At 41.3% G+C, this 26,832-nt stretch overlaps 1 protein-coding gene across 1 annotated transcript in view; it reads right to left on the bottom strand.

Moving 5' to 3' along the window:
- KDM2B (lysine demethylase 2B) overlaps positions 1-26,832 on the bottom strand; it is a 125,056-nt gene that overhangs the window by 26,677 nt on the left and 71,547 nt on the right. Inside the window, exons 12-13 of the mRNA XM_019473272.1 lie at positions 23,110-23,564; positions 13,672-13,758 (exon numbers count right to left, since the gene is read on the bottom strand). Coding sequence (XP_019328817.1) covers positions 13,672-13,758; positions 23,110-23,564 — 542 coding nt within the window. The remainder of the gene's footprint in view (positions 1-13,671; positions 13,759-23,109; positions 23,565-26,832) is intronic.

Raw genomic sequence — 26,832 nt, 5'->3', positions numbered from 1 at the left:
CCCATGCTCGGCCTGCTTGGGTGTGCCGGGGGGGGAGGGGAGGGGAGGGGACGGGATGCGCGGAGCTGGGATGCGCGGCCGCCCGCAGGGTGCACGGCGCTGCACGGGCTGCTGGAGACAAAGGAGACGCGCACAGACAGACAGACACACCCCCCTCTACCTCGCTACCTGCCGGCTCGCCTCCCGCTGCCAGGAGCGGAACGGGAGGAGGGAACCTCCATCCCTCGGGAGGAGGAAGGCACCGAGCAAACTTCGGGATTTCAAGCGATGCCCCTGCTGCGGCAGAACCAGCGCTGCGATAAGATGGGATACAAGGCAACCCGGCTTGCAGAGCTGCTCGTATCTGGCCTCACCCTGCTCCCCGTGCAGGCACCCCCTTTTTTTCTTGCTCCTGAGGAACCATTTCCAGCCCTACTCTGAACGTCCTGACCCACTACTGGGGTTTTACAATAAAATATCCTCCCCCTGCAGTATGAAGTGTTACAGATTGGTCAATCGGGGACCTGTTCTGGATCCAAAGGTGGGATCCAGCACCTGAACATGGACACTGCCTTTGCCCTCAAGAGCTTGCAGCTGAGGGTCAAGACACACAGGCCTGAATTTGAGTGCTGAGAATGAAATTTCCCATTGGATTTATGGGCCTGCTTTCAGGGGAAATCCCAATTCCATTCAAGTTGTTAGGATTTTGCCTCTGGCTCCTACACCCACAACACAGAATTAAACATGAGATTAAATATTTGCATGTGCTGAGCAACCAAGAAGCCATAAAGCACATCTGATGGTCCTTGCATCAGGATTTTTGCCAAACTAGTTTGAGCTCTGTTCCCCAGTCTGAATTACCACATGGTCACACAAGCACTTTGGGTAGCCCAGGAGCAGAGGCAGCAACAGGCAGGAGCTGGCACAGGAGCAAGCAGCAATGCTGCCTTATGCCTGCTTACAGCCCTTATGACACCATGATCTACACAAAGCCAGGTTTAAGTAACAAAATGCAGTCAAACTTTAAACACATATTTATGGGCAACTGCTGATAAAGCCAAGTGAATCATGTAATTATGCCCCTTCCTTATTTTGAACACCATGAATATCCATTTCTTGTTTGTACTTCTGTCCTCTCACCAACTCAAGCTCAAATTATGGGTACGTGGTGGTATTCTGCTTATCCGCAATGCCAGGAGTGAAGCATTTACTTGCAACACGTGATGGGGCTCTCCAGAATACGATCAGGTAGTTCAGCCTGTCTCCTCAGGTTTCTCGCTTCCCCCATTATGTTCATACACAACCAAGAGCAGGAGCAGATGAAAGCTGAGGCATGAAAAGCATGTGCCTAAGGCCTTGGCTTTCAGAATCCCAAGGTAATATCAGAATCCAATGTTTTCTGGATGGGGGGGATGCATTTCTCACTATAGGCCTACAAAGGAGAGCTTTAAACTATGAAGCAAGGATAACTGACAGGATTACAGCAGTGTTTGTGGTTCGACTGTACAGCTGGCCTGTAGCAGAGGCAGGAGAACAGATGACATCTGGAAGGAGACGCCTGGTCCCACACCTGCCCATGGGCTGACCAAGTCTCCACTAGCCTGTGCTGATTCCACGTGAGGCTCCCACGTAACCGGGCTCGTGCTTGTTCACCCCTCCAGCCTTTTGGCTCCGTAATCCAGATGGGAGAAAAAAATAACTTGTGACATCCCCCAAGGACAATCCACCAGTCACACCACGGTGAAATGTCATTCACAGCAAATTAAATCATGACATAGATCATCCTAGTCCTCTCATCTGCAACGCATACTAGCACTCTTGATATTTGCATTAGCCTATCTGGGCTGCAGCAGGTCACCAAGTGTAACCCACATCAAACCTCACTCCTCAGCCAGCCCTGCCATGGGAGAGCATGTTCCAGTCTGCTGCTTACAACAGCAACACAATTGACAAATGAGCTCTAATTATGAGGCCTGCGTTAGGAGTGAAGACACACATGCCAAGAAGATCTCAGAATGATTTCCAAATGCTAGGTAAACTTTGCCGAGCTGGCATTTAAAAAAATTGGATAGGATATGATATAAAATAGCAAATTGGGAATCAGTGGGGGGAAAACAACACAGTAAAATAAACTTTTCTGATTATAATTGCTCTCCAAAAATCTCATCTTGTACAAGAGCAGCTAACCATCCAAAGAAATATTTAATACACAGAAAGAACTATTAAGAGAGCATTTTCCAGCTCAATTCTTTCAGCTTGTCTACACTAGAGAACACTAAATTACGACAAATAGAGAGCAACCCTTGTGTGAACAGCGTATATCTGACTAACCTGGTACAGTTTACATCAGCTTAGAAAACCAAATAAGCAGCACTGACCCTGGTCATGCCTGTATTGGCATAACTGTGTCCATACTTCAGCTTTGCGCGATATAATTCAGTAATAAATAACATCTTTAATTAAACTGCTGAATGAGCCTTAGTGAAAACTGCATGAAAACAGACAGTACCTTCTATTCTGAACTGTTGCTTTGATCGCACCTCACCTGAAGTCATATGTAAGTCTCATCAATATCATAATCTTCTCCACAGAAACCAATTATGTTGTCACAAACTGAGACAATAACCTCAAGCGAAGAATAAACAGCAGGAGCAGATGAGTGCCAAAGAACCAGATTTTATTCTCATGCAAATATCCTTAAATAGTAAAGCCGAGATGGGAGGAGGAAGACTATGACCCCTGCGCTGTACTCACTTGCTCCTGAGCATCTCTAGTACCAAGAGATTTCAGCTGCTGCTACCAGCGCTAAACAGGATCCGTGTTTTCATATTAGACACTGGAGTTTATGATTCTGTGATTCTCAATATGAGGTGAAATAAAAAGTTTTTTAATGTGGCATAAATGCACCTTTGATTTAACCTTCCCTTGCAACTTTTCATGCATCTTTATAGAATATGATATTTAGCTGATATTAGAAAAAATATTTACATGGAAACAATTGGAAAAACCACCTCAAACTGGTTTATATACAAGTCCTTGGAAAAAAAAGATCTTGTGATTGGAGCTGCTGCTGCTTTCTGCAGGCCAGCACATATGTTTTTGAAAAGGAAACCCACTGAGATGTTTACGAATCACGATTCTTGACCTGTATCAGGATAAGAGAGTTACCCAATAGCTTTCTAAGGTTCATTGTTTTGGTGTAAGCATCCATTCACATGAAATATGATCTTAACTGTTGGGCCCGGGCAAATTTCATGACACTTTTCTCAAGAGTTCTAGCCAATATTTCAGTCATATTCTCAACACTAGCAGTGACATTCTGACAGCCTAAATACCTATCTAGTATCATGATCTTACTACTTCCTACTATCTATCTGAACTATGACATAAGAGTAGTCATCAGATGCACTGAGTATGCATCACAATCTCTTTAATGAACAGTCTGATTGATTAACCTTAGAGCAAATAAAGTAACTCAAGATGAAATAATATATTGATGGCTCCCTCCATGTAATGCCTACTGCACATACTTTCCCTAACCAGTATCCAACCCAGGAGAGGCAAAGGCAGCAAGGGTTGTACGACTATCTCTTGAAGGATGACAACCGTGGACTATTACAGTGCAATAGAGGAGCAGCACCCAAAACAGCAAGAGCCCAGACAGAACGTGCTGATAGTAACTCATTCACTCCATCTCTCTCATAAGCCTTAAAACCAATACAAACGCCCCAAAAACTCCAATACCCTGTCATCTTAAAAATAAAATAAATAAGACTGCAGATTAGTGAAACATCAAGTTAACCTACCACACAAGAGCACTGCATCTTGGGAACCTACTGATAAATAACTGAGGTCTTCTACCTTCACAGCCTTAGATTTGTGGAAAGAGAGAGGTACCAACAAACTCAACAGTTCATGAGATCTGGATCTATTTGAGGAGAGAATTTACTTTCTACAGGAAGAGCCGTGGCATGACTGGGACTATCCACTGGGAAACGAGGGCAATCCTGCCATGCTTCCTTCTTCCACAGATCCTCATGCTACAGAGTGTTTCCACAGCACAGTTTGTGTCTCCAAGAGCCATGTTCTGTCAGTAAATGGAAAAACCAGTGAAATAGGCTCCTAAGAACATAAGAAGTGACTGTCACGCTGTGGAGGAACATGCAAATAGATGTGGCTGCTAGCTGAAGGAGTGGATTAACCAGAACATGTAACCTGCTTCCCTGTAAGTGGCTCAGTGCACTCTGACACACAGCACAGAATGCTCTACAACAGTCAGTTGCGACCAACATGTAGGCAGCAGCTTTAAAATCTAGAGACCAAACCCAAACATTTAGAGGCAAACAAATGGTAAGCACAGGAAAAGCTGAAGTACAGTTTGCCACATGAGAGCTCAGGTGCTCTGCTGTCACCTACAAACCTGACTTGGATTTGTAGGGAAACATCCAGGACATAAACCACCAAACCACGCTAGACTAAGTCTCAAAGCTGCTTCGCTTTTATCAGAATTTATCCATATCTTTCGTTGTATTTGCTAATTATCAAAAAGGAGAGCACTTCTGTACCTCTTCTATCTGGTCTACTAGTGCCTACACAAAAGTCATAAAGTTGAAACAAGACCTCATTTATATTCTCAGCAGACTTTAATTTCAATGTGCTACGGAACTAAAAGGAAGCCATCTTCTCAGGGACAGAACATACAATTCAATTTTGTTCTGAAAAGTGCACGCAGGATTAATGTCCATAATTGCACAGCACGTACTGTGGAATGACAAACGCCTTCCACATTGCTCTGCCAATGTGCTTCGATCCAGAAACAAAACTATTAAATCTCAGATACGTAACTCAAAGCTTGAATGGTTTTAATGTCGGGGTGGGGGAGAGCACAAGGATGCTGGAACACTTAAACCAGGTTCAAACCTTAGCTTTTTGTTTGGTTTTGCTGGCCAACTCAGTAATGAATGTAGTCATGCTCCCGGTGATAAAATTTGAGACCTGTCAATTCATTTCACATACGCTATCTAAGAAAAAGGTCTTAAGGCTAAAGCAGTTTTCATCAGCACTTTTACTGTCATGAAATAAAGAGAAAGCTGCTATCTTGAAAAATGGCAGTCAAGACGTAGTTGGGAAAAATTCACGTTACTGAATATTCATGCATATGGTAGAAGAATGACAATGGGGAAGAATACATAAATCTTCTCGTACGATACTTGGAGCACAACAGTTTGAAAAGAGATGTCTATTCATTTTTTCCAATCCGTTCAAATTTCTACTCAGAGTCAAAATGGCTCTAATTTACCTGTTTGATGTATTAATCACATAAAGGCATTGGTCAGATTCCAAAGCAAGTGGCTGAGAGTTGATAAGAAGGGAAAATATTAAGTCAAAGATGGAAGATTAAGAAGGTGCTCATTCAAGTCCTTGCTATTTATAATTACTCCCTGAAGGGACACAATATTTCAAGTACAGCCTCTTGAGGTGAGAAATAATCTGTCAAGTCATCAGGCAAAGCTTTTAGAAAAATACTGAGGCAATACGAAGTGAAGCTCTTTGGGCATGTTATGTATGATACACATACACCAAACCCTGAAACTCCCCTGGCCTGCTTGGAGTTACCACAGAAATGAATTTGTCTTGAGGACTAAAGTTTGTAAGAGACTGAAGCAGTGCTCAGAAAAATAAACAAGTCAGGCAAGGAGCTGCCTTCCTCAGCAGCACTACCCTGGGAAAGCAGATGCTTGACAGAAACTCCCAGTAGCTTCAGCAGCTCTTACTCCTTTGCACAGTACCCAAAGAAGTCTTCAGTTCTGGTGCATCAGTTTTTTTCCTGCTCCCAAGTGTAGTTAGCAGGGAAAGAACTTAGTTTCGTATGTACAGCTACTCTGTGCTACTGTGGGGGGACCCCCAAAAAAAAAAAAAAAAAAAATCCCCCAAACCTCAACTATGTGGTTTTGTTTCTTAATAGACTTGTCAGGAGCCAGAACTGGGATATCTTTCTGAATAAATTTCAGCTTTCTCCTACCACATGGCATCTACTATCCTACAGTGTAAAAGAACAGAAATTATTCAGAATAATTTAAATCACTTATTCCAATCACAATTTAAATCAATAAAGAAAAAAACAAATTTAAATTTATTTTAATCCTAATTTTCTTTTGTACTTAAGTTATTTTCTGGAAGAGAAATTAATTATTAGCATCTGGTAACTACCAAGAAATGTCTGATTTGCAGTAGATTATGAACTTTATAATCAGGACTTTTTATCAACAAAAAGTATTCACAATACACACATATTTGTATATGCAAATCTTCTTGCAGACTATTGGCATTTAAAATTGCTGTTGACACCAAGCAGAGGTCAAGCAGTGCTGTGTGAGATCTCTTCAAACACCTTTAAGCTGGCGCCTGGCAAGGACAAAATGTGACAGTTTAAATCCCCTTTTTGCTGCTGCGCCACTTGGAATGACTGATGTAAAACTTAGTTGAATCTCAACCAGAAAAATACATCGTACAACAATCGACACAATTCTTTTGCTGTTTTTCTGCCTTTTTTTTCCCCCCTTCCCAGTTATTTTCCTACACTAGGACGGCTCAATTTTTACTTTAATTCTTAAGTGCTTGTTTTTAATTGTCAGTATTTGCTTTCTAATACATTTGTATCCCCACAGGAAGTACCCTGAATAGATGTCCAAGGACTGGTCTGTCTTGGGGAATTTGGCAGAGTTTTCCCACTGCTACTATGAGGAATGTTGCTTTCCTGGTGGTAGCCCCCGGGCAGGCTCCTGAAACTGATGCTGTTTTGATGTTGTGCCATTTATACGTGCTCAGATCTGTTTCAGACACCACTCTGGTTAAAACACTAATTGCTGTAACTAGTACCTCACTGCTCTTGCTTCTATGGGTGGAGCTGGCCTACCGATAGCTATGGTAGGAATTCTTAGTAAGCAAGCAAGTAAAAACTGGAAGTATTTATTCAAAGGTTTTCAGGAATGTTCTTTGTCCACCTAGCACCTCTCCCCCTGAATTTAAAGAAACCTGACGTAAAACAATGCTCAACACTTCTGAAAAATCACATTGGTTTCAAGTTGAAGTTTATCAAAACACTTGAATTTATTATTTTACCCCCTAATTTCTGCATACAATCAAAGTTATTGTGTCCACTGATTCTTAGTCCATTTACTTACTATTTCTTAAGTTTGATCCGATGCATAATGTTGCATATATGTTCATAAAATTGGAACCATACATAAAGGAGCTCTGTCATTAAAAACTGGTAGATCATCTTCCCTTCCCAGCATTTTTAATGTGAAATACCATGAAAAGGGAAAAAGGTCGCTTGCTGGAAAATGGCAGCAGACACGTGAATGTGCCCAAGGACCTCTATGGGCTCCAGATCTAGAGATGGTGACTAATACTACTGCCTTTTATTATTTAAAATACAAGTTATTTCTAAGAATCTAACACCCTTTTCACCACAGTTGTCTACTGTTTTTCTTGTGTGCTGTTTAGTTCAGCCTATGAACAATGATCAGAAATCTTATTTCCAGCCTAAATCTATTTATGGTATGTTTATACTCACTTGTTCTCATGTCAACATTGTCCATTGGCTTAAATAACTCTTCTCCTCCCCTGGTGCTTACACTCCCTGAAGTACACAACAATCATCTCCCCCTTCAACTTTGTTGTGCCACGCTGAACAAGACATGTTCTTCTAGTCTCCGCTCTTAAACATCACATCTTGAACACTATCTGTGGTTGTGGAGTCCCATATCCACCCTCATCTCAAAACTACCTATGGTGGAGCTAGAATAGAGTGAGAAAAATGATCAAACATATGGTATGGTTTGCATACCAGAAAAGATTGAACTTACTAGTGTTTTTCAGCTTGGGAGTAAAGGGGGGGAAAAAAAAAAAAAAGACTAAGAAGCAGTAACAGGGACATAAAAAAAAATCATTGACAACACAGAGAAGGTGAACAGAGACCTCATTCAAATTTCTCAGAATGCATGATACAGAGGGCATGAAGTATATTTATGATATTAAGGGACAGATCTGAAACAACATAAGGAAGTACTTATCTACACAGAGCTTTATTAAACTGTGGGGGACACTGCCACAGGATGCTATGGAGATCAAAAAGATCAACAGGTTCCACAAATTATTAGGTAAATTCACACAGGGGAAAAAAAAAAATCTACTAGGGGACACTAAACGCAAAAGATGAAGATACAATCTTCTAGCTTAACCTGGAAGATAAGCAATGGAAAGATCGCTGTGTGTCTGCTTTGTTCTTACAACTCTTAATAGCTGTGACTGGCCACCATCAGAAACAGGACACGCGGTCTGATGGAGTATGACTAGCTCAACCTTTCCTCAACCATGCTGATCAGCCTTTTGCTCTGCCTCTCGCATATTAGTTCTTAAGAGTTAATCCTTCTTTTTCAGATACATCCATGTATCTGTAGAATTTTGCAAAAAGATTTCTAGTAAAAATAATGGGGTAAATAAATAAACTGCTGTAAGACAGAACTCACTAACGATTGGAATCAGATGCTGCCCACGGTAACAGGAAAGTAGAGTCAAAACCCCAGAAGGTCCCTTTCAACCCTGTGCCCACCCACCACCACCACCCAAGCCAAAAAACAACAGCAAAAAAACCAGCCTGAGAGATGTCTTTTTTGGGTTTTTTTTTGGTTTTTTTTTTTTTTTAACGATCACTTTTTCTTCCTGGTTCTCATGCACTGATACATAGCTATGAACATTATTTGCATTGCCAATTGCAGGGAAGGCTGTTTTTTAAAAAAAACATAATCCAATTAAAATTTCAGTTTGTGGCCTTACTAATTAATAGTACTCATTTAAATAAGAATATTACCATTTCCTTATACTTCTCAAGTATCTTCTCTTAAAATGAACAGGTAAAGCGTATGAACGGGCATCAGATAAACAGCCACATATTGCAGCATTGTTAACCAGCTACTGAAAATTACAGCTTCATCTCCTGCTCACAGCCAGACCTATATATATTTGGACACTTGCTATCATTACAAATGCAGTGGCTTTAGGCTTGTGCCAGGTAAGAGAGATGAGAATCTGACTCACAGTCTGCATTTCTAACTCTTCACAGAACAAGAGAGTCCAAACATATTTTAGTTCTTTATAGCTGCTCTTCATAGACAACTAAAGATCTTTATCACAATAAAAACAGAAGGCACTGCCATAGAGTGTAATTACATGCTACTATAGTTGACTGTTGCCTTCCAGAAATAGGAAATGGTTTGAAAAATGCATGGTTTCTGCTTGGGCCATACTCCGAGTTCCTTAAATAAAATGCTACACCTGATCCCTGTGCAGATAAAATGGCAACTCTGGTATTGCAGGGCTGAGCAAATCTTGAGAGTGGGCTTCAAGATTTTGTTTGACGGTAGTCAGCTTTCTGCACCAGTGATTAGCAACGTGTCGCCACAGTGGAAAATCAGGTTTAGGCCCTGCTCTTTCCACACCAGCCAGAAGTTGATGTCCCAGGGATGGGGAAGGAGTTAGTTTGTTAGGATTATTTCTCACTCCTCTTTAGTCACTTAAGAACCCAAAATTTCAAGGCAGCATGCCCTATGGAGATCTTCCTTTCGGACAGCAGACTACCATTGCAGAAAAACTCCACAGATAACACTCAGCACCGCACCAAGCGAGGACAACTTACTGTTGCACAAACCCCCAGCAAAGGAACGGGGATGGGGTTTACATATTCACAGCTGCATCTGTGCTCGGCAGCCAGCTGGGAAAAATATGCTGTCTAGTCTGAAGGTACGTAAACTGTCAGTCAGCTATCAGGACATGTAGGTTTCAAATATCCACTTGGTCCCACATTCCTGATTCCTTGAAGGGGCCTAAATTAGGATCGTTGTACATATCCTAGGATCCCTGGCAAAGTCAAACATTTTGGTAAATGAATCATTATCAGACAGGGACTTCTTTTGAAAATGGACTGTTTTCTCTTACTCTATAGCGAAAAGAAAAAGGTAGGTTCTTGCTTCTTCTGAAAGAGCATTTGCAAAAAAAAAAAGTGCCTACTGGAGTGTAATTATTGTGCTAAGTAATTATCAATAAATTATATAAAGTACAAAAGACTCAAAAAAGCTCCATAAAGATGAGTAAATATGATCTGGAAGAGGTGCCTATGAATCACACACCATTTCTCTATTACCATAAAATAATAATGGTTCATACATTTTACTACGAAACTTTCTGCTGAAGATGTCACAGATCTTTATAAACATTAATTTCACCTCACAACCTCCCAGGACGGCAAGGACCATCTCCATTAATATGGAAAAGCTCAGGAAGCAGAAAAGTGCCATTTACCTCATGCAACACAAGGAGGCTGCAGCAGAGCTGGGAACAGAACACAGACCCTTGCCTCCCATTTTGTACGCTAACCACAAGATCATCAAATGTCACCTATTTATTTTGTCTCCTCACAAAAACATTTTTGATCATTACTTCTGTTTCTTTTCTCAGTGAGTAATTTTTTTTGAGAGTGAGCTGCAGTAAAACTGACAGCCCCAAATGCCTTTAGAAAAGGCAGACAGGAGTGATGCAGCACAATGAGACCACAACATATGGATGGGTCTTCCGTGCACTTAGTCAAATGTCTTGCCCATGACACCTCAATTCACTGTGAACTCTGATTTAAGGTGAGTGAACATGTTTCTTCCTTAAACCCCAGAATTTCACAGTCTTCAAGCAACCGCTTTGCGGTACAGAACTGTGCATACTGTTGGCACGTCACATTAACACATAAAAGAAACTGTGACTCAATTTTAAAGGGAAATATTATTTGCTGCTTCGAAAATCATTCAGATTATTAAAGACATGTTCTTTCAAAAGCAAGTCAACATAACTAAGCCTGCCGCTCCACAGCTTGGGTTATTCACACAGTTTAAGTCATTCCCTGTCCAGGGATCTTTTACTTTAGTAAGAGTTCTCTCCCTCCGCTCTACATTTTCCCCGCTCCATCCCATTTCAGTACTTGCCTCCCTCCTCATCCTGCTCTCTTGCCATTTCTAGTCTCTTCCCCTCCTTTCTTTACAGTAATTTCCATTTTCTTTGAAATGTTTTGGCATTTAATGTTGGCTTTATTCTTCCTTCTCCATCTGCTGCTCTTGTCTTTCTAAATCTCTTCTAGAGCCTTCTCTTGGGAGAAAGCAAGAGCCACATTTTCCATTTATTGCCTCCTCTTTCTGGATTCCAGTTCACTTCTTTTTCTTTAAGGACTTGGAATCAGACAATCTTCCTGTCCCTGACAGCTGACATACCAGCTACAATGTCTTCTTACAGCATGGTACCAGCTATTGTGGGGCTGGTATCATATCTGCCTCTCCCTTTGAACACAAGTATCTCAGGAAAGGCACTATTAAATATTTCGCATTTCTCCTAAATACTACAAGAGCAATACTACAGAAAGCAAAATTACTGTTAGGTTTTACTCTCCTGCCTTGTGCTCAACATTCGTGGAATCTTCTGGCCGTGGAGACTTGCTCCACCAGCTACAATCCAATTTTAAAGGGAGTTTCCCCCCTCCCTAAGGGTTTTCTTCTCTGTAAAATCTTCTATTTCATTATCAGGACTTACAGGGAACAAAGGAGAAATAACCGAGCTTAACTACTAACACTGCCTTTATACAAATCTCCCCTATATTGTCTTTCCAACATATTTTAATTTGGGACTCAAAGGCTCAACTCTAAGACGTGTCTTCCTAGCCTGTTCACTTGGCCTCTGTTCCCAGACAAGGGAAATAGCTGTAACATGTAAGATGACATGGACATTTGCCAATTAGAAGCACAACAAACCCCTTTTGGGAAACATTCAGCCATATCTGCATGTGTACCTTTTCACTAAGACATAATACAAACTGATCACAGATTAAGCAAAGTAAATATGAAGAGAATGGTGAAAGGATTTCTTCTGTTATAAATTTTTGTTTATTTCCAAACTTCAATCTAAAGCCTGACTTCCTGTGAAAGTTTTCCTTGTATTTGTTATTAGCCGATGTGTTTAATTGTTTTTTATTGTACCTCAGCACTGGGAACGATGCCTTCTAAAATTTTTTGCTTTCAGAAAGGCTAAAGGAAAATAAGCACCAGAAAGTTTAAAAAACCCCAAAACCTTGCAGCCAGCAAGATGGATTTTGCAAAGGGGGATAAGATTTAAGTCACAAAAAATACAAATCTTTTACAGTTACATTGCCGATATACAGAAATAAAATATAAGAAATGAACCATTTATCAAGGATTCCAAAATAAAACGAACAAGAACATTAACAAATGCCAAAGCTTCTACAAGCTTCAAAACATTAAGATCCTCACTTCTACCGCAAGCTCAAAAGATACAGCACGAGAGTCAGTTGTTTCTTAGTTTTGTTTTATATGTTTTCACACACCAGTTTCCCTCTGGTCACAGAGATTTTGCTTTATTCGATACCTAGAATACACCTGACTGATGAATGAACAGCCACTCTCAAAGCAGTGGAGAATCTGACACCTATTCCTCTCAAGGTTTTCCACTGTTTTTAAACAAATAAATGTTTTAAGCACAAAGCATATTCCCATGGATTTATTACAATCTAAAAGGGCAATATGTATTTAACAAGATATAACTTATCTGAAATGTGCTCAGCTAAAACCCAAAAAGAAACCAAGAAGGAACATAATATGCTCATTCTGCCCCACTCTCCTCTGGCAGTTTGATGCTTCTGGTCTCCTACTTCCCATTTGAAAACAGCAAATTCTCATGGCTACAAGCAATTATATGCAAAGCCATGACAGCTGCACCAGCACAAAAAGTGAGAACAGGGAAAATAATTCACTCAGTTAATTATTTGAAAGTTATTTACAATGATAACAACAACAACAGATTTTCACATAGAAGCCTGATTTAAGCTGACCGACCCTTTCAGCATTTCTAAAGAAATTATGTATTATAAAACTAATTCAGTGAAAAATGAAAGTAAAAATAGAAGCAATGAGACATCTTCTAAATAAGCAAAGCTGCTTTTACAGCATGCTGAATAACTGGAGTGTGGTAAACATACCACTGTTATAAATAACATCCAGCCTTTTGACATTATTCTTTAGTTAATTATTTCAAATTTTTTTAGAAGCATTAATGAAGCAAGCCTCACGGTTCTCCTGCAAAGTAAAGAGAATTACTCCCATATATAGGAGGAAAAAAATGAAGATACAGGGATAGAAAACAACCCTCCAAAGTTACAGTGACACACTCGTACAGAGAATTCAAGACGTCTCATAGTATAAGAGAAAAAGCATCCTGTCATCCAGATGAGAGCAAGTGACCAGTTTGTAGGATTTACACATTATTTAATTTTACACAAAATGTTGCATCAACATTTTAAAATTTAACCATGACTAGTAAATGACCAAGACATGTCAAAGTTTTATACTGATAAGTAAGGCCCAAACAAATTCTTTTTAAATGGAAACTAACAATTTCTCCCTGCTGAGGCACTTTTATGTTCTGCTTCAACACCTAATCGTAAAACCATTAAAAATAACATTTCATGTTAAAAATGCTAGCAGCTGCCGAAGTATAATATACAGCACTTTGTCAGATTATAGATAAATAAACACGAAGACCTAGCACAACAATGATTAATAAGTAATTGTGTCTCATTACCTTTGTGGTCTTCTTGGGCCAGCTGACCACAGGGACACCCGAAATGGCAAGATTTTGGTCATCATCAGCATGTTCCTTCAGTATGTTCTGTTGCAAATGAAAAGGCCTTTATTAACCAGAGAAATATTTCTCCAACGTAACAGTGCAGAGACTTAACGGAAGACAATACTCCACTCTGATGAAAGACAGAGTGACAAGATCTCTGCTGACTTGTTACATCTCTGCAAGTTACTTTTGCTTCCAAATTTCCAATTCACACTGAAACTCTCACACCTATCATTAAGATCCAAGATGTGAAGTTTCGTGCAAAACAGCAAAAATCAGCCATGAATCACCTCAAATATTACAGACTTCTTTAAAATTGGTGTGTCCAAAAAGACTGGTGTTTTTCCACTGCTATCAGTCTAATACCGGTATCGCCTCTCCTTTTAAACTCCAGCTCACTAAATCCCAAACGACCCCCACCAGTCACCACAACCAACACCTTCTCTCCTAATCAAGTCTACAAAGGACCCTAGAAGCCCCTAGGCTCTGCCACCATTATTTCTGCAGTCACAGGGCATCAAGCGTGCAGTTTAGAGCAATCCTCAGATGCCTGAACATTCAGGTAAGTCAAGATAAGGAAGTGTGCATTGTAACTTTTCATCTTTATGCACATGGCAATTCAAGAGCACCATCATTTCCACTGGCCTTCCTTCCACACTGATGGGCAGGCCAGAGCTGCTGTAATCTAGTTCACGTTATGTGATCAGGTAAGGCATTCAGGTTCCTGAGTATTCACTAGGAAAGGATCTGACTCTGGATAGTATGGTATTAAGGAAAAAGATTGGTCTCCCCTCCCTTCCACTCCTACCAAATCCTTTTGCTTTGATGCACTGTCCTAGAAATCTCATGAGTGGGTTGCACTGGCTTACACAGCTTCTACCGCTGTGAATCACTCCCATGACCGTGTAACTCAACACAGAGGTGGGGATGAACTCTTTCTAAGCGTACTCAATCGTGCAGTTGGGAATAGCCCATGCTCGCTTCCCTTGACTCTCTACGCACATACTAACCCAGCTACAAAGCTCTTAATTTGGAGTTCAGGTAGCTGAAAAAGACAATAAATGAAAACAAAAAACAAGTCCAAAGGAAGATTCTGCTGTGCTGCTGAAAACTGAAGCCCAAATAAGCACTAACAGGTTAAGGGGAAAAAAATGCTCCAATAAAACAAACAAGAACTGCAGGTTGGAAATTACCTCATAATAGAATTTAGGAGATAACCCCAGACAATGAAGTTCAACGGTGTTGCTCCCAAGTATACCGACTTCTTGAAAAAAGCTTAATTAGACAACAATAGGCACCAGGCTCTCTCAGTCCCCAGTGTAGAGCTTTAATAATTAGAAATTTCACACACTCTACAAAAAGAGCTTAAAATACAGTAATTGTTTTAATAAGAAGCGCACTTGGAATTCATCTGTAATCATCCAACTAAAGCTGGGAGTACGATGCCATGTTCCAGGCCCCAAGGGCCCAAGCAGGCAGACTAGCATCTAAACTAGGGTTTGCACGAGTGTCCCTGGGGCTGGCTTTCTCTCCCTGGAGCTCAGGCAACCTGCCGGATGCAGCTCAATTCCCCAGTCTGTGCTTAAATGAGAGATGCTTTACTAATAGACACCACAGCACCAGCACAGTGCTGCTTCTTCAGATACGATCACACCAGTAAGGTTGTTCTTGATACTGGTTAGTCCAAAAGCAGCGCCAATGACCAAAATAAGCAACAGCAGTACAAGCCGAGTTTCATCAGCCCGGCACTATGGCTGCACTCAGGAGCTTGCACAGGCACAGGCACAGCCTGGCTGGTTAGGGAGTAAAACCCAGCTTGCCCCAGCCTGACTCTGATGTGGAGCCTGTAGCGTACCTTCAGCTGAATAGAGTGAAACAGCTAACAACTTGTACATACAGACTAGTCATTGGCAAATTAACTCTTGGCTGAGCTGAGGTTTAGTGAACACCTCTTTTCTCATGTCCTTTTTATTTTGAGAGCGCGATCACTGCATTAACTGAACTGTGACCACATTCTGAAAGTTAGTTTTCAATCCTAAAAATGGAGAAGTCTTTTGTATTCTCATAGCAAAGCCAAAATTCTCCAGAACAAGGCGGCAGCTTGAGAGCCATATAAACAAAGGACAAATTAATCCCTCTTTACTTTGCTACTCTTAGATTTGAAAGCTTGTAAGACAGAAAACCTTAACATTTCCACTAATGACTGTCAGAGACTCCGAGTTCAATAGAAAGCAGAGTATATTCCAAGAACTTGGCAGGATAATGAAGGTTTCTTGTTATCATATGTATCACGTGAAAATATTACCCAAGAAGAAATGTAAAACTGTGGCAGTTTATCATCTCAGCCAGCTGAAAACAATGGATGTCTGAGCAGCAGAACCATAACCAAGCCACATTTGGGCTGACTAGTGTCAAATGTCAGCACACAACAGGCTGGAGGAGGCAGACTTTTGTTCACCTGGTTAAAAAAAAAAAAAAAAAAAAAAAAAAAAGAAGATAAAGAAAAGCCATGGGGCTCCATTTAGACAAACAACGTGATGCTCATCCAGCACAAGGCTGCCTGATTCATTACACTTGAAGGCTGTGGTGACAACAGCAGGTATGAAGGAACGAAACTGATTAAGTATGTAAGAATTCAGCTTAGCCATTAATTTCAAAAGCACAGCAAGGAATGACTCCCCTGAAATGCGTTCAGTAGAGGGAGTTTTTTTCCTGTCATCAGAACGAGAAGGGGGTAAGATTTCTTGGCAAGAAAAAGTAAGAACATATTTCAGTAGATATCATCTGTCTTGCACAAGAATCTTCTCCTGCTGCCAAGGAGTTGTGGATATTTGACAAACTCTTTTCTTCAAACTGAGTTTCTTCTACCCTAATGGACTTCCACAGTCCCTTCTGAAGAAGGGCAGCATTTTTGCTTTGAAGTGGGGAAGATCTGTGGCATTACTACGAGGCAGATCTCACAATCCTCTTCCCCAACAGCAGCAAAGGAATTACCATCCTGCTGGTAACACAACAGAAGTGTTGTGTGCTGAAATCAGAGGCTGCATACAGACAAGTATCACTGGCAGAGTGTTTAATGTGGGATGCAGACTGTCACAATCAAAGGTCTGCTCAGCTTTACCGGTCCTGTGATGTGGGATGCACACTACACCAAGGAGTAAGATGGTTACCTCTCTATTCTCTTCTTCATGCATGAGTCCACCCCAATTGGATCTTTAGTAGACTGATGTACTATTTGGTAGCTAAATATGAAGCTAAGAAACCACACGATGAAACTCTTCCAATCCCCAAGGCCACCATCTAAGTAAAATTACTTCTCAGTGATTTTTTTCCTCCTTCTCTTCCTCATCAGTGTAGGTACTTTTCTAACAGTTCAGCTGCTACTTAATTTTTAAATTGGGAGCCGAAGTTGTTGCACTGTTTCACATTTCATCTGAGGGCATGTATATATGGAAAACAAGGTATGACTACAGGCTGCGTGTGCCTCCAACAGTAACACCAACAGCAAGGATGTGGAGGCAACGGCTGCAGTGTCTTCTGGCTGCTCACCCTGCCAACAGCTACACTGCCAAGCCTTCTGTCCTTCTGCAACTTGGGTCAGCTGAGCACTCTCAGGGAGGGTATGTTTATCTGTACAACAATTTCCCCTCACATTTGCTGCACATACAGCTCACAGAGCCCAGCCGCAGACATTTGGATACAGAGAGTATTGCATCTCCTTGGCCAATTGTTCAGATGCCATCTGCTACGGAGTGAACACTGCTGTCAGTAATCGCTGTTTGGAGGCCTCCGAGAAGCTCCTTTGGTGGTGAACACAGTGATACAGTGCCCATACAGCAGAGCTGCAGCCGACAAGAATTTAATTCCTTGTTTGAGCTGAGGGAAGAACTGACCCGCTCCCCAAGTGAGGCCCATGTTATGCTCTGCAAATAAGCCTTCCTTGTGCTGCTGCACTCCATCGATCATGGTGATAAATGGGTTCTCAATCTGCAGAGGCATTAGCTTGGCACTTCTGGATTGCTGTGTCCCGACTAGATAGTCACAGTTAGTTAGGAACTTAGATGATGTGTAAGGAATTTACACAGGCTTAGTTTAGTTTTCAGTCTCCCTTCTCATAAGGAAAATAAATTACTTTACTTCAAAGAGTCTCACCTACTTGACATTAAATAGCTGTATATAGCTGTAGTTGTATTTACCACTAAGAGCAGTAACCCAGTCACCCATCCTTTACTGTATTCTTGCTCAGATGGGAAAGCCTGGATTCTCTGCAAGTTACCCAAATTTGTTCTGTGAAACTTCACATGACTAAATAAAATGGTTTCCTTTCTCCAGTTTTAACTACCGTATCCTGTTTTCCGAAAACATTAATTATCTTACTGAAGCAAAAAGACAGACTTGAATGTGATACAGAAAAGTTCCTGAGTGTATTTCATTAAGAAATAAAACAGCTACAATAAACATGGATTTATTTTCTTCAGGAAGAAACTTGTTAAAGACTTTCCAAGCAGAGCAAGAGCTTTCAGACTTTCTGTCAGAGCATGTTCTTGCTATGCATTTGTTAAAAATAACTCTCAAATGGGTGCACTAAAAGGGTACATTTTATAGGCTGTATTATTAATACATCACATGCCCAAAAGTCAGGTTGCCCATGAAATAAACCTTGTGAATATAGCCGAATACAGTCACAGCACGTATGATCTGCACAGCTGCTTCTGCAGGATTTCTGCCTCCATTCAGTCACACAGATGACTGGTGCTCTGGATATTCATCAGGGTGAGGTAAAGGCAAAGAAGCCTGGCTTCTGCTCACTGTACTGCTAATGCTATCAGCAAAATCCCCACATTATTTTCTGTACAAGTTGGAAAACTAGTAGCAAAGTAAGAGGGAATATGATTTAGTGGTCAAAGAGATAAATACCATTCTGGAAAAAATGAACTGTATTTCTTCTTCTACCATTATGCCTCTATGTGACATAGGGCAAATTTTTTAAATCAGGTTTCCACAGGCACTCATGAATTGTATGTTCCTACTCTTCCTCACACCTGGCTTGGGATCTGGGTGCTAAAGATCAGAACTTCTGCTCTGCAGAAATGTTAAGCAATTACAGTTTCAATACCATTAAAATTATCTTTTGCATGTATCATTCTTAAATAATGCTAACTTTTCTGATAATCACATCCATGGCACGTAAAACCAGTATCTAAAGCTATGGTCACTTTTGTCTTAATGTCTTTGCACCTTAGTTCCCTACCTGTGAACCAGAGATAACAACTCCTCATCAATTACCACTTTGTGAAGCACATGACTACGGTAGTGATGAGTATCACTGGGATCCCCAACGGAACATTCATATCACTGTGTGCAGCCAAGGGCCTGAACAGTATGATGTACCTAACACACACTGAGGAGCAATGACGGAACAAAATACTGAACAGCTGCATTCTGCACATCAAGCAACACAGGAGTCCTGCAAGGACTCTTATGCTAGATATATGCTCAAGAGGCTGAAATCAGTCACTTGGCAACCTTTCCAGCAGCATGCTCTATCCTTTGAAGGTAGAAGCCCTAAACATGCCCTGATACACTTGTTTCTGATTTTTTTTTTAAAGCCAACAAACTGAATAAACTAAACTTCATGCTTTGGTATGACATGGGTTACAAGGAGACAGGATGTTTTGGCTCCACTGCACTGTTCTCTACCACATCAACGAACACAGCAGCAGAAAGGAGTAATGGGTTGTTGCACCCAGGGTCCCAACAATAGATGGGAATGGGACACAACTTGTCAGTGGCTGCCTCAGACAATTTGCTGATGAGCAAAAGGAAGGCCTGTGTTGGGAGTCCTAGGCTCCACTCCTGACTTGAGAGGAAGCATACTCAAGCAACCACTGATATGAATGCAATTCCCCCTAACTGCCCCAATTCCTTCGGAGCACCTCGCAAGTGGATTATGCAACCGCAGGGAGAGTTACGGAAGAAGCAGACTATATGGGGTTTAATTCATCTACTATGCTGTATTGACTCCCATTGAGTCAATAGAGACTCCCAACTCTGAAAATTGAGGGCTGCCTTATATATGGGCCAATATTGTAAAAAAGATGGGTAAGAAAGTTCTTTAACAGTTCTTTAGACGCTGTTCAAGAAAATGTTTGAGTTCACATCCTTTTAAAAGGTCTTACTCTGACTAATCAGTCACAGGCTCGCCAAACATACAGAGGTGATTCCAGAGAAAACAATTCTGCAGCATGCATGATGTTTAGATGTGGTCATGGGTTCTTTAACCAGCAGGGAACCATAAATATCCAGATGTTGGGCTACATCCTGATGGTTACAGTGTGCGCTGGCAAGGAGAGAAAGTTTAGAAGCAGGCACTTATCAAAGGAGATGGAACATCAAGACTACAACCCTGCAAGATGCACAAAATAAACTAGCTGATGCCCACTTAATACCAGTTAAAGCACAGTATCACCAAAAAGGGCATGACTTGGGCCTTTTTCTTAAATGTCCGTGTGCAGTTCTCCATCTCTGTAGCTAGTGAATCCACTGCCCTGAAGAAGAAGAAAGCATATACTCCTACACGGTGCTTTAAACCAGATTCACATATGGTATCTTGCCATGTTCCAGTAAGATGTCTCTCAGTGCATTGGAGTATGTCATCAAAAGAGCATGCATGATCATATTCTGAACATCTGCACCATTTATTACGTGTTGTACCCCTTTCTGGGATTTCAAGAAGGGGCAGTTTATTTTTAAGGAAACTTGGTCTGTGCATCAAGCTTGGAAAAGTAACGCTACCATTCTTTCTCCTTCACCACAAATTCAACTCCTGGTCTTGAAGCTTCATTTTGATTTCTGATTCGAAGACGACTGATCACAAAGCAAGACAGTGAATCTACAGCCACGACTTTGGGCATGTGCGTCCACTTTCATACACAAAGTGGCCGATTTTGCAAGAAGAGACTTTCTGAGCTCTTGTGGTTTACCAAAATGAGTGCCGTGTATCACACTTTCAGGCTCCAAGATTGTGGAGTATGGTTCCACCGCACACTGCATATGTTCAGCCTTCTTTAACTGGCTTTGAAGCCTTTTCTAAGCAGCTGTTACACTACTTGCACTAAAAAAGTACAGGCTCCCCTTTTACCATATAAACACGTATTTTTCCCCTCAGATTGTGGCTTACGCAGCTCTTGTGTATAGAACATACATAGCTGACAAAACATACTGTACACAGAAACAGCACAAAACTAGCAGTCCAAACACAAGACCACAAATCAATACTCATAGTTCCAAATCAGGCCAAATTGCCACGGTACTGGACCTGTGGAAGACAGGCTAACAATTTTAGCCTTATTTGACAAGTCCCAGCAAAATTACAAGAGTATACTGCTCTCAGCTTTGTTTAAAAAAAATAATTAATATGCCTATTTTATCCAATGTGAAAACAAGACACAGAAAAGCTAACCAAGTAGTCCAAAGGGATACCATGGATCAGAGGCAGGGCTGGGACTAGAAGCAGCAAGACCATGCTGGTCTTCAGGAGGAATTTATCCCTAAGTCAGATGGGGTACCACTTCGAGTATACTAAAAGTCTAGAGAGATGTTTTATTACTAGTGAGCATTCACTCCACACACCATCTCCAAAAACAGTATATTGTACCAGTGGAGAATAATTATCAACCTATAGAGGGCAATGGAGGAAAAGAAAATGAAAAAGGTGAAAGAAAAAAAAAAAGCAACTGAAAACGTTAGACGATATATCTTCTGAATTACAATCAAATATTTACATTTTGTGTCAGTTAATCAGATATACTCCAGAAAAACACTAGACCAAAAAGGGCAGATTAAGACTATAAATATAAGCAGACTTTTTGAGGTATAATATTTACACATGGGACATAACAAGTGCTGAACTATGAGAGGATCTAAACTTTTGGCCACTGCTCTGACAGTCAGAAAGGACTGCATCAATTAAATCAGACTGCAAACAGCCATCTCCCCAGAGCAGAGATGGCTTTTGTTAGAGGCGTAATTTCCCTCTGTGGCGTAGCAGGCTGATATGAGCTGGTCACTACACACAAGCTGCCATCCCTCTGCTGCACAACTTTGCTTTCTGATCTCCTGCTGTCTTCTATGCCCACAGAATACAGCTATCACACCCACCTTCATGTCCTCTAGGAGAGCCTGCGGATCTTCGATACCTTCTGGAACACACTTCTTGTTCTCTGGGAGAGATTCAAGCTTTTCCACCAGGGCTTTTAAACCCTTCAGTTCAAATTCTGTGAGGTGAGTCCATTTGGTTGAAACTTCTGTAGCTGGAGACCCCGTTGGTGTTTTGGGATAGTCCGTGGGGGTCGTTGATTTTACGCTGTCATCTGACTCATTAGACAAAGTTCTTTTTAGGTATCTCATTACTGTGGCTTTTTGTTTTCTTCCTGCACCCTCCTTCCCTTCTGAGTGTGTGCTGTTGGGTGAGGAGGAGCCATCCACCAAGGATTTGGAGTTCTTATCCAAGCTGTCATCCTTCTCCTCCCGGATATGGGCATCACAAGATTCTTCATCCATGTCTAACCACGAATCTGATGAATAGCTGTCTGTGCTGCGTTTTCTTTTTGCATCTGAAAGTTAGAAAAAGAATGCTGAAATTTTACCCGATATAATTCATAGCTTAAACACTTCTCTACCACTGGGGCTAGGCGCTGCCTATTTAAAAGGGCACTGGATAATGCCTCAGGGCTGGGACTAGAAGCAGCAAGACCATGCTGGTCTTCAGGAGGAATTTATCCCTAAGTCAGATGGGGTACCACTTCGAGTATACTAAAAGTCTAGAGAGATGTTTTATTACTAGGGAGCATTCACTCCACACACCATCTCCAAAAACAGTATATTGTACCAGTGGAGAATAATTATCAACCTATAGAGGGCAATGGAGGAAAAGAAAATGAAAAAGGTGAAAGAAAAAAAAAAAGCAACTGAAAACGTTAGACGATATATCTTCTGAATTACAATCAAATATTTACATTTTGTGTCAGTTAATCAGATATACTCCAGAAAAACACTAGACCAAAAAGGGCAGATTAAGACTATAAATATAAGCAGACTTTTTGAGGTATAATATTTACACATGGGACATAACAAGTGCTGAACTATGAGAGGATCTAAACTTTTGGCCACTGCTCTGACAGTCAGAAAGGACTGCATCAATTAAATCAGACTGCAAACAGCCATCTCCCCAGAGCAGAGATGGCTTTTGTTAGAGGCGTAATTTCCCTCTGTGGCGTAGCAGGCTGATATGAGCTGGTCACTACACACAAGCTGCCATCCCTCTGCTGCACAACTTTGCTTTCTGATCTCCTGCTGTCTTCTATGCCCACAGAATACAGCTATCACACCCACCTTCATGTCCTCTAGGAGAGCCTGCGGATCTTCGATACCTTCTGGAACACACTTCTTGTTCTCTGGGAGAGATTCAAGCTTTTCCACCAGGGCTTTTAAACCCTTCAGTTCAAATTCTGTGAGGTGAGTCCATTTGGTTGAAACTTCTGTAGCTGGAGACCCCGTTGGTGTTTTGGGATAGTCCGTGGGGGTCGTTGATTTTACGCTGTCATCTGACTCATTAGACAAAGTTCTTTTTAGGTATCTCATTACTGTGGCTTTTTGTTTTCTTCCTGCACCCTCCTTCCCTTCTGAGTGTGTGCTGTTGGGTGAGGAGGAGCCATCCACCAAGGATTTGGAGTTCTTATCCAAGCTGTCATCCTTCTCCTCCCGGATATGGGCATCACAAGATTCTTCATCCATGTCTAACCACGAATCTGATGAATAGCTGTCTGTGCTGCGTTTTCTTTTTGCATCTGAAAGTTAGAAAAAGAATGCTGAAATTTTACCCGATATAATTCATAGCTTAAACACTTCTCTACCACTGGGGCTAGGCGCTGCCTATTTAAAAGGGCACTATATAATGCCTAGTAAGTATGTGACAGGAATGGGCTCTATTCAGCTGGTTTTTAATTTGGGGGGGGGGGGGGTGTTGTTTGTTTGTTTGTTTTAATGCTGGTTTTCATTAACATCTACTCAGTTCAAATGACTGGGAAACATTCAGGGAAAAATTATGCTTTCTTCAAAGCTTCAGTCCTCTATGCCTTCAATTAAGAGTAGGCAGACCTCTTAAGTCACACACAATTAATTTTCCCACAAATCCGAAAGAGACCAGATTCGGCAGCCTTTCAGCTTTAAGAGGAGAGTTAGCACAGAAAGAGGAGGGCAAAAATGGTGGGAGAAAGCACGTTAAAATGCTGTACATCACCATTCTTCCAGGAACTCTGCACAGCACAAAATCAACTTCTCAATACTTTTCCTTTTTACAAGCAACTGTTGGTAAAACAAGAACCCCTACTTGTTACTGCATGAATACTCATTGCTCTTCTGAGACAGAGGATTACAATTATGCTTATTTTACAGACAAGAAGCCTAAACACACTGAGAAATGCAAGGACTGTCATGGAGTTACATAATACTGTTTTTCTCAATGCCATCCCTGATACATTCTTAGGTACTTCTCAGGAAAATTTAAAGGCAAGTTTCTGAGTCTAAACTATTAATCTTAGTTTTATACTAAGTTTCCCCCTAAAAATCCCAACTGTTACCCAACTCCATGCAATCAAGCAGTGAAAGCAATGTAGGAAAACAGTGGCCAATGTTCCCTAAAGCACACATCTTTTCTTATTTATTAGACACAATTTCCTTTACTGAGTGAACAACATTGAATGCAGGCTAGCAACAGCACGAATTTCTGTGGAAAATACAGTTAACACTGGCAACACCCAGTTAAGTCAATGTGAATTTTAATAGTGGCTGAAATGGGTATGAGATCAAGCTGCAAACAAAGACACTCTGCAAAGGAAACAGAAGTCATACAGAAAAAGTGAGCGAACAATTAATGAAAAGTTCCTTTCACAGCTTTCATACTTTGCAATGCAGTAGCTTTGGATTAGGACAATGTGAATCATGCTTAAGGAAGGATTAAATGGACATTAAAGAAAAAGCTCAGCATCCGGTTGTTTAACAGTGAGATTGAAAACAAACGCTGAAGCCCAGTTCCAAGCTGGCAAATTCATCCTTATCACAGAGAAGCTCCTTGTCTCTTGCGTACTCTATACCATCTTCTCGCAAAATGTACATGTTACTTGTCAGCTGGGTAACAAAGATGAAACAGGCAGTGGCAGAGTAGCTGTCTGAGGGCAGCTAGCCTAGCTGCTTAGCTTTGCAGTTTCAAATAAAAACTCTATAAGGCCAGGTGCACCTCTGTGCGTTAGTGCCCAAGAGATACGAGTTGGCCACTTTATACTTCTCAGGGCAAATGTGCTGTTGCTAGTGTCTGCAAAAATCAAGCATCTCTGTCCAGTCTACTCCTTCAGTCACATTTGCATTTCTCCTCAGAACCAAGATGGCCATAAAATTACTCCTGAAAGTAATTAAGCTGAAATGCCTGTGAAAAGATGGCATTTGCAAAAAATACTAGCTACCAGCAAGGCTGGTCACAGCCAAATCCAGCTCCATCCACAGTGCAGGCTAACTTCCTCCCTGCATCCCTCCAAAAAAGCTTCACCATGAAGTAGTACAGTTTATTTTGTGTGCTGAGGTGGTGGCATGCAACACTCCAGAGCAGCTCCTCCTCTCTGGTCTGTGCTAATACACCCCCATGCTTCTCAGAAAAATAAACAGGATTAGAAAATATCTTAACCAGAACATTTAAAAACCACTAGGTTATCCAACTTCTATTTAACACTGTTTTTTCCTTTGTCCACACAGTAGCTAGCACACTTACCCACCTCAAAGGGCTATATAATCGGCTTATGGCATTCTCCCATTTTACAGCTGAGGAAACAGATGCTTGGGAGAAAGCACGATTTGCTCATTGTCACACATCAAATCTAGGGCAAAACCAGGAATCAGAATCCAGGCTCTTGGATCCAGGGCTGAAGCCCCTTCTCTAAGCCACACTGCCTTGGTGAGCTATTTTACAATTGACTGAAGCACAAAAGCCCAGCCTAGATGGGAGAAGATGCCAGTGACAGAAGAAGGTGAAAGCAGATACACATCCCTATGCTACCAGTACAGCGTCATTAACAGAAATTGGTATAAATCCATATGAAGAAAATTATGTTTCTGCCTTCCTACGCTGTGGCTCTGCTGAACAGGAACTAATGGCTGTAACTGGGGCAAATCACAAGCGTAGATAAGGCCTAAAGAAAGAGAGGGAGATCACGTTATGGAGGTGTGAATAATTGACTCCAAGTAATGCTCTGGTGCTAAGAGAAAACAGCCTTCAAGAGACATCTCCACTTTTTGTCTCTTGCTCTAATCTAGGGAAACAAAAGGCAAGAGAGGAGTGGAACACTACAGCATACTGGGGGCCTATTCCCATCAGAAGCAAGCGCGGGGGGGGAGGGGGGCGGGCAGCAATTCCATTCTGCCAGCTGCCACTGCTTCCCTGCCACCAGCTGTCTGCACAAGACAGGCCCTGCTGTGCCAGCTACACCTGGGTATGGACAGACAAAAAATAATCTAAATCTAACCTCAAAATGAACCATCACCAAGCAAGTGCCCTGTGGCCTGCTCTCAAGCCATCATCTCATGATGCCTTGCCTAACTTTACCTTTGGGGGCAGGGCTTGCTATTAACCTGAAGCGTATCAGTCTGTTCTGGAGCGCTAGGGGATTACAGTACTGTTGTACCATCAGATTAAGAGTGGACTGCTTTCAAAAGACAACAACTGTCTGCTACTGCTGCTAATTTAAAAAAAAAAAAGCTAAGGGAATCAATAATGGACGGACAACTTCAATGTGAGAAGGGTTCAATTTTGTGTTTTCAAGTGTTTTGTTGTAATGCAAGCCATGATTTTTATTATTCATTTTAATGAAAACAGCATCTGATGCGAGTTACTATGCTGTGAGCTGAGGCCCTACATAAGCATAATCTGCATTTGCTTTGTCAAGAAGTGCATTTTAAGCACTGTATTACCAGGGTTCCACTGACATGGAGGTTTTTTGGTTTATAAAGTCTCTCCATGGAAAAGAGCTCCTGCTAAGTGCAACTGTGGTTTCTTCTTCTGAGTCAATG

Source organism: Aptenodytes forsteri, unplaced genomic scaffold (genome assembly GCF_000699145.1).
Source record: "Aptenodytes forsteri isolate BGI_AS27 unplaced genomic scaffold, ASM69914v1 Scaffold118, whole genome shotgun sequence".
Lineage (NCBI taxonomy): Eukaryota > Metazoa > Chordata > Aves > Sphenisciformes > Spheniscidae > Aptenodytes > Aptenodytes forsteri.
The sequence above is the reverse complement of the archived record's forward strand: the minus strand, read 5'-3'. Positions and strand labels throughout refer to the sequence as shown.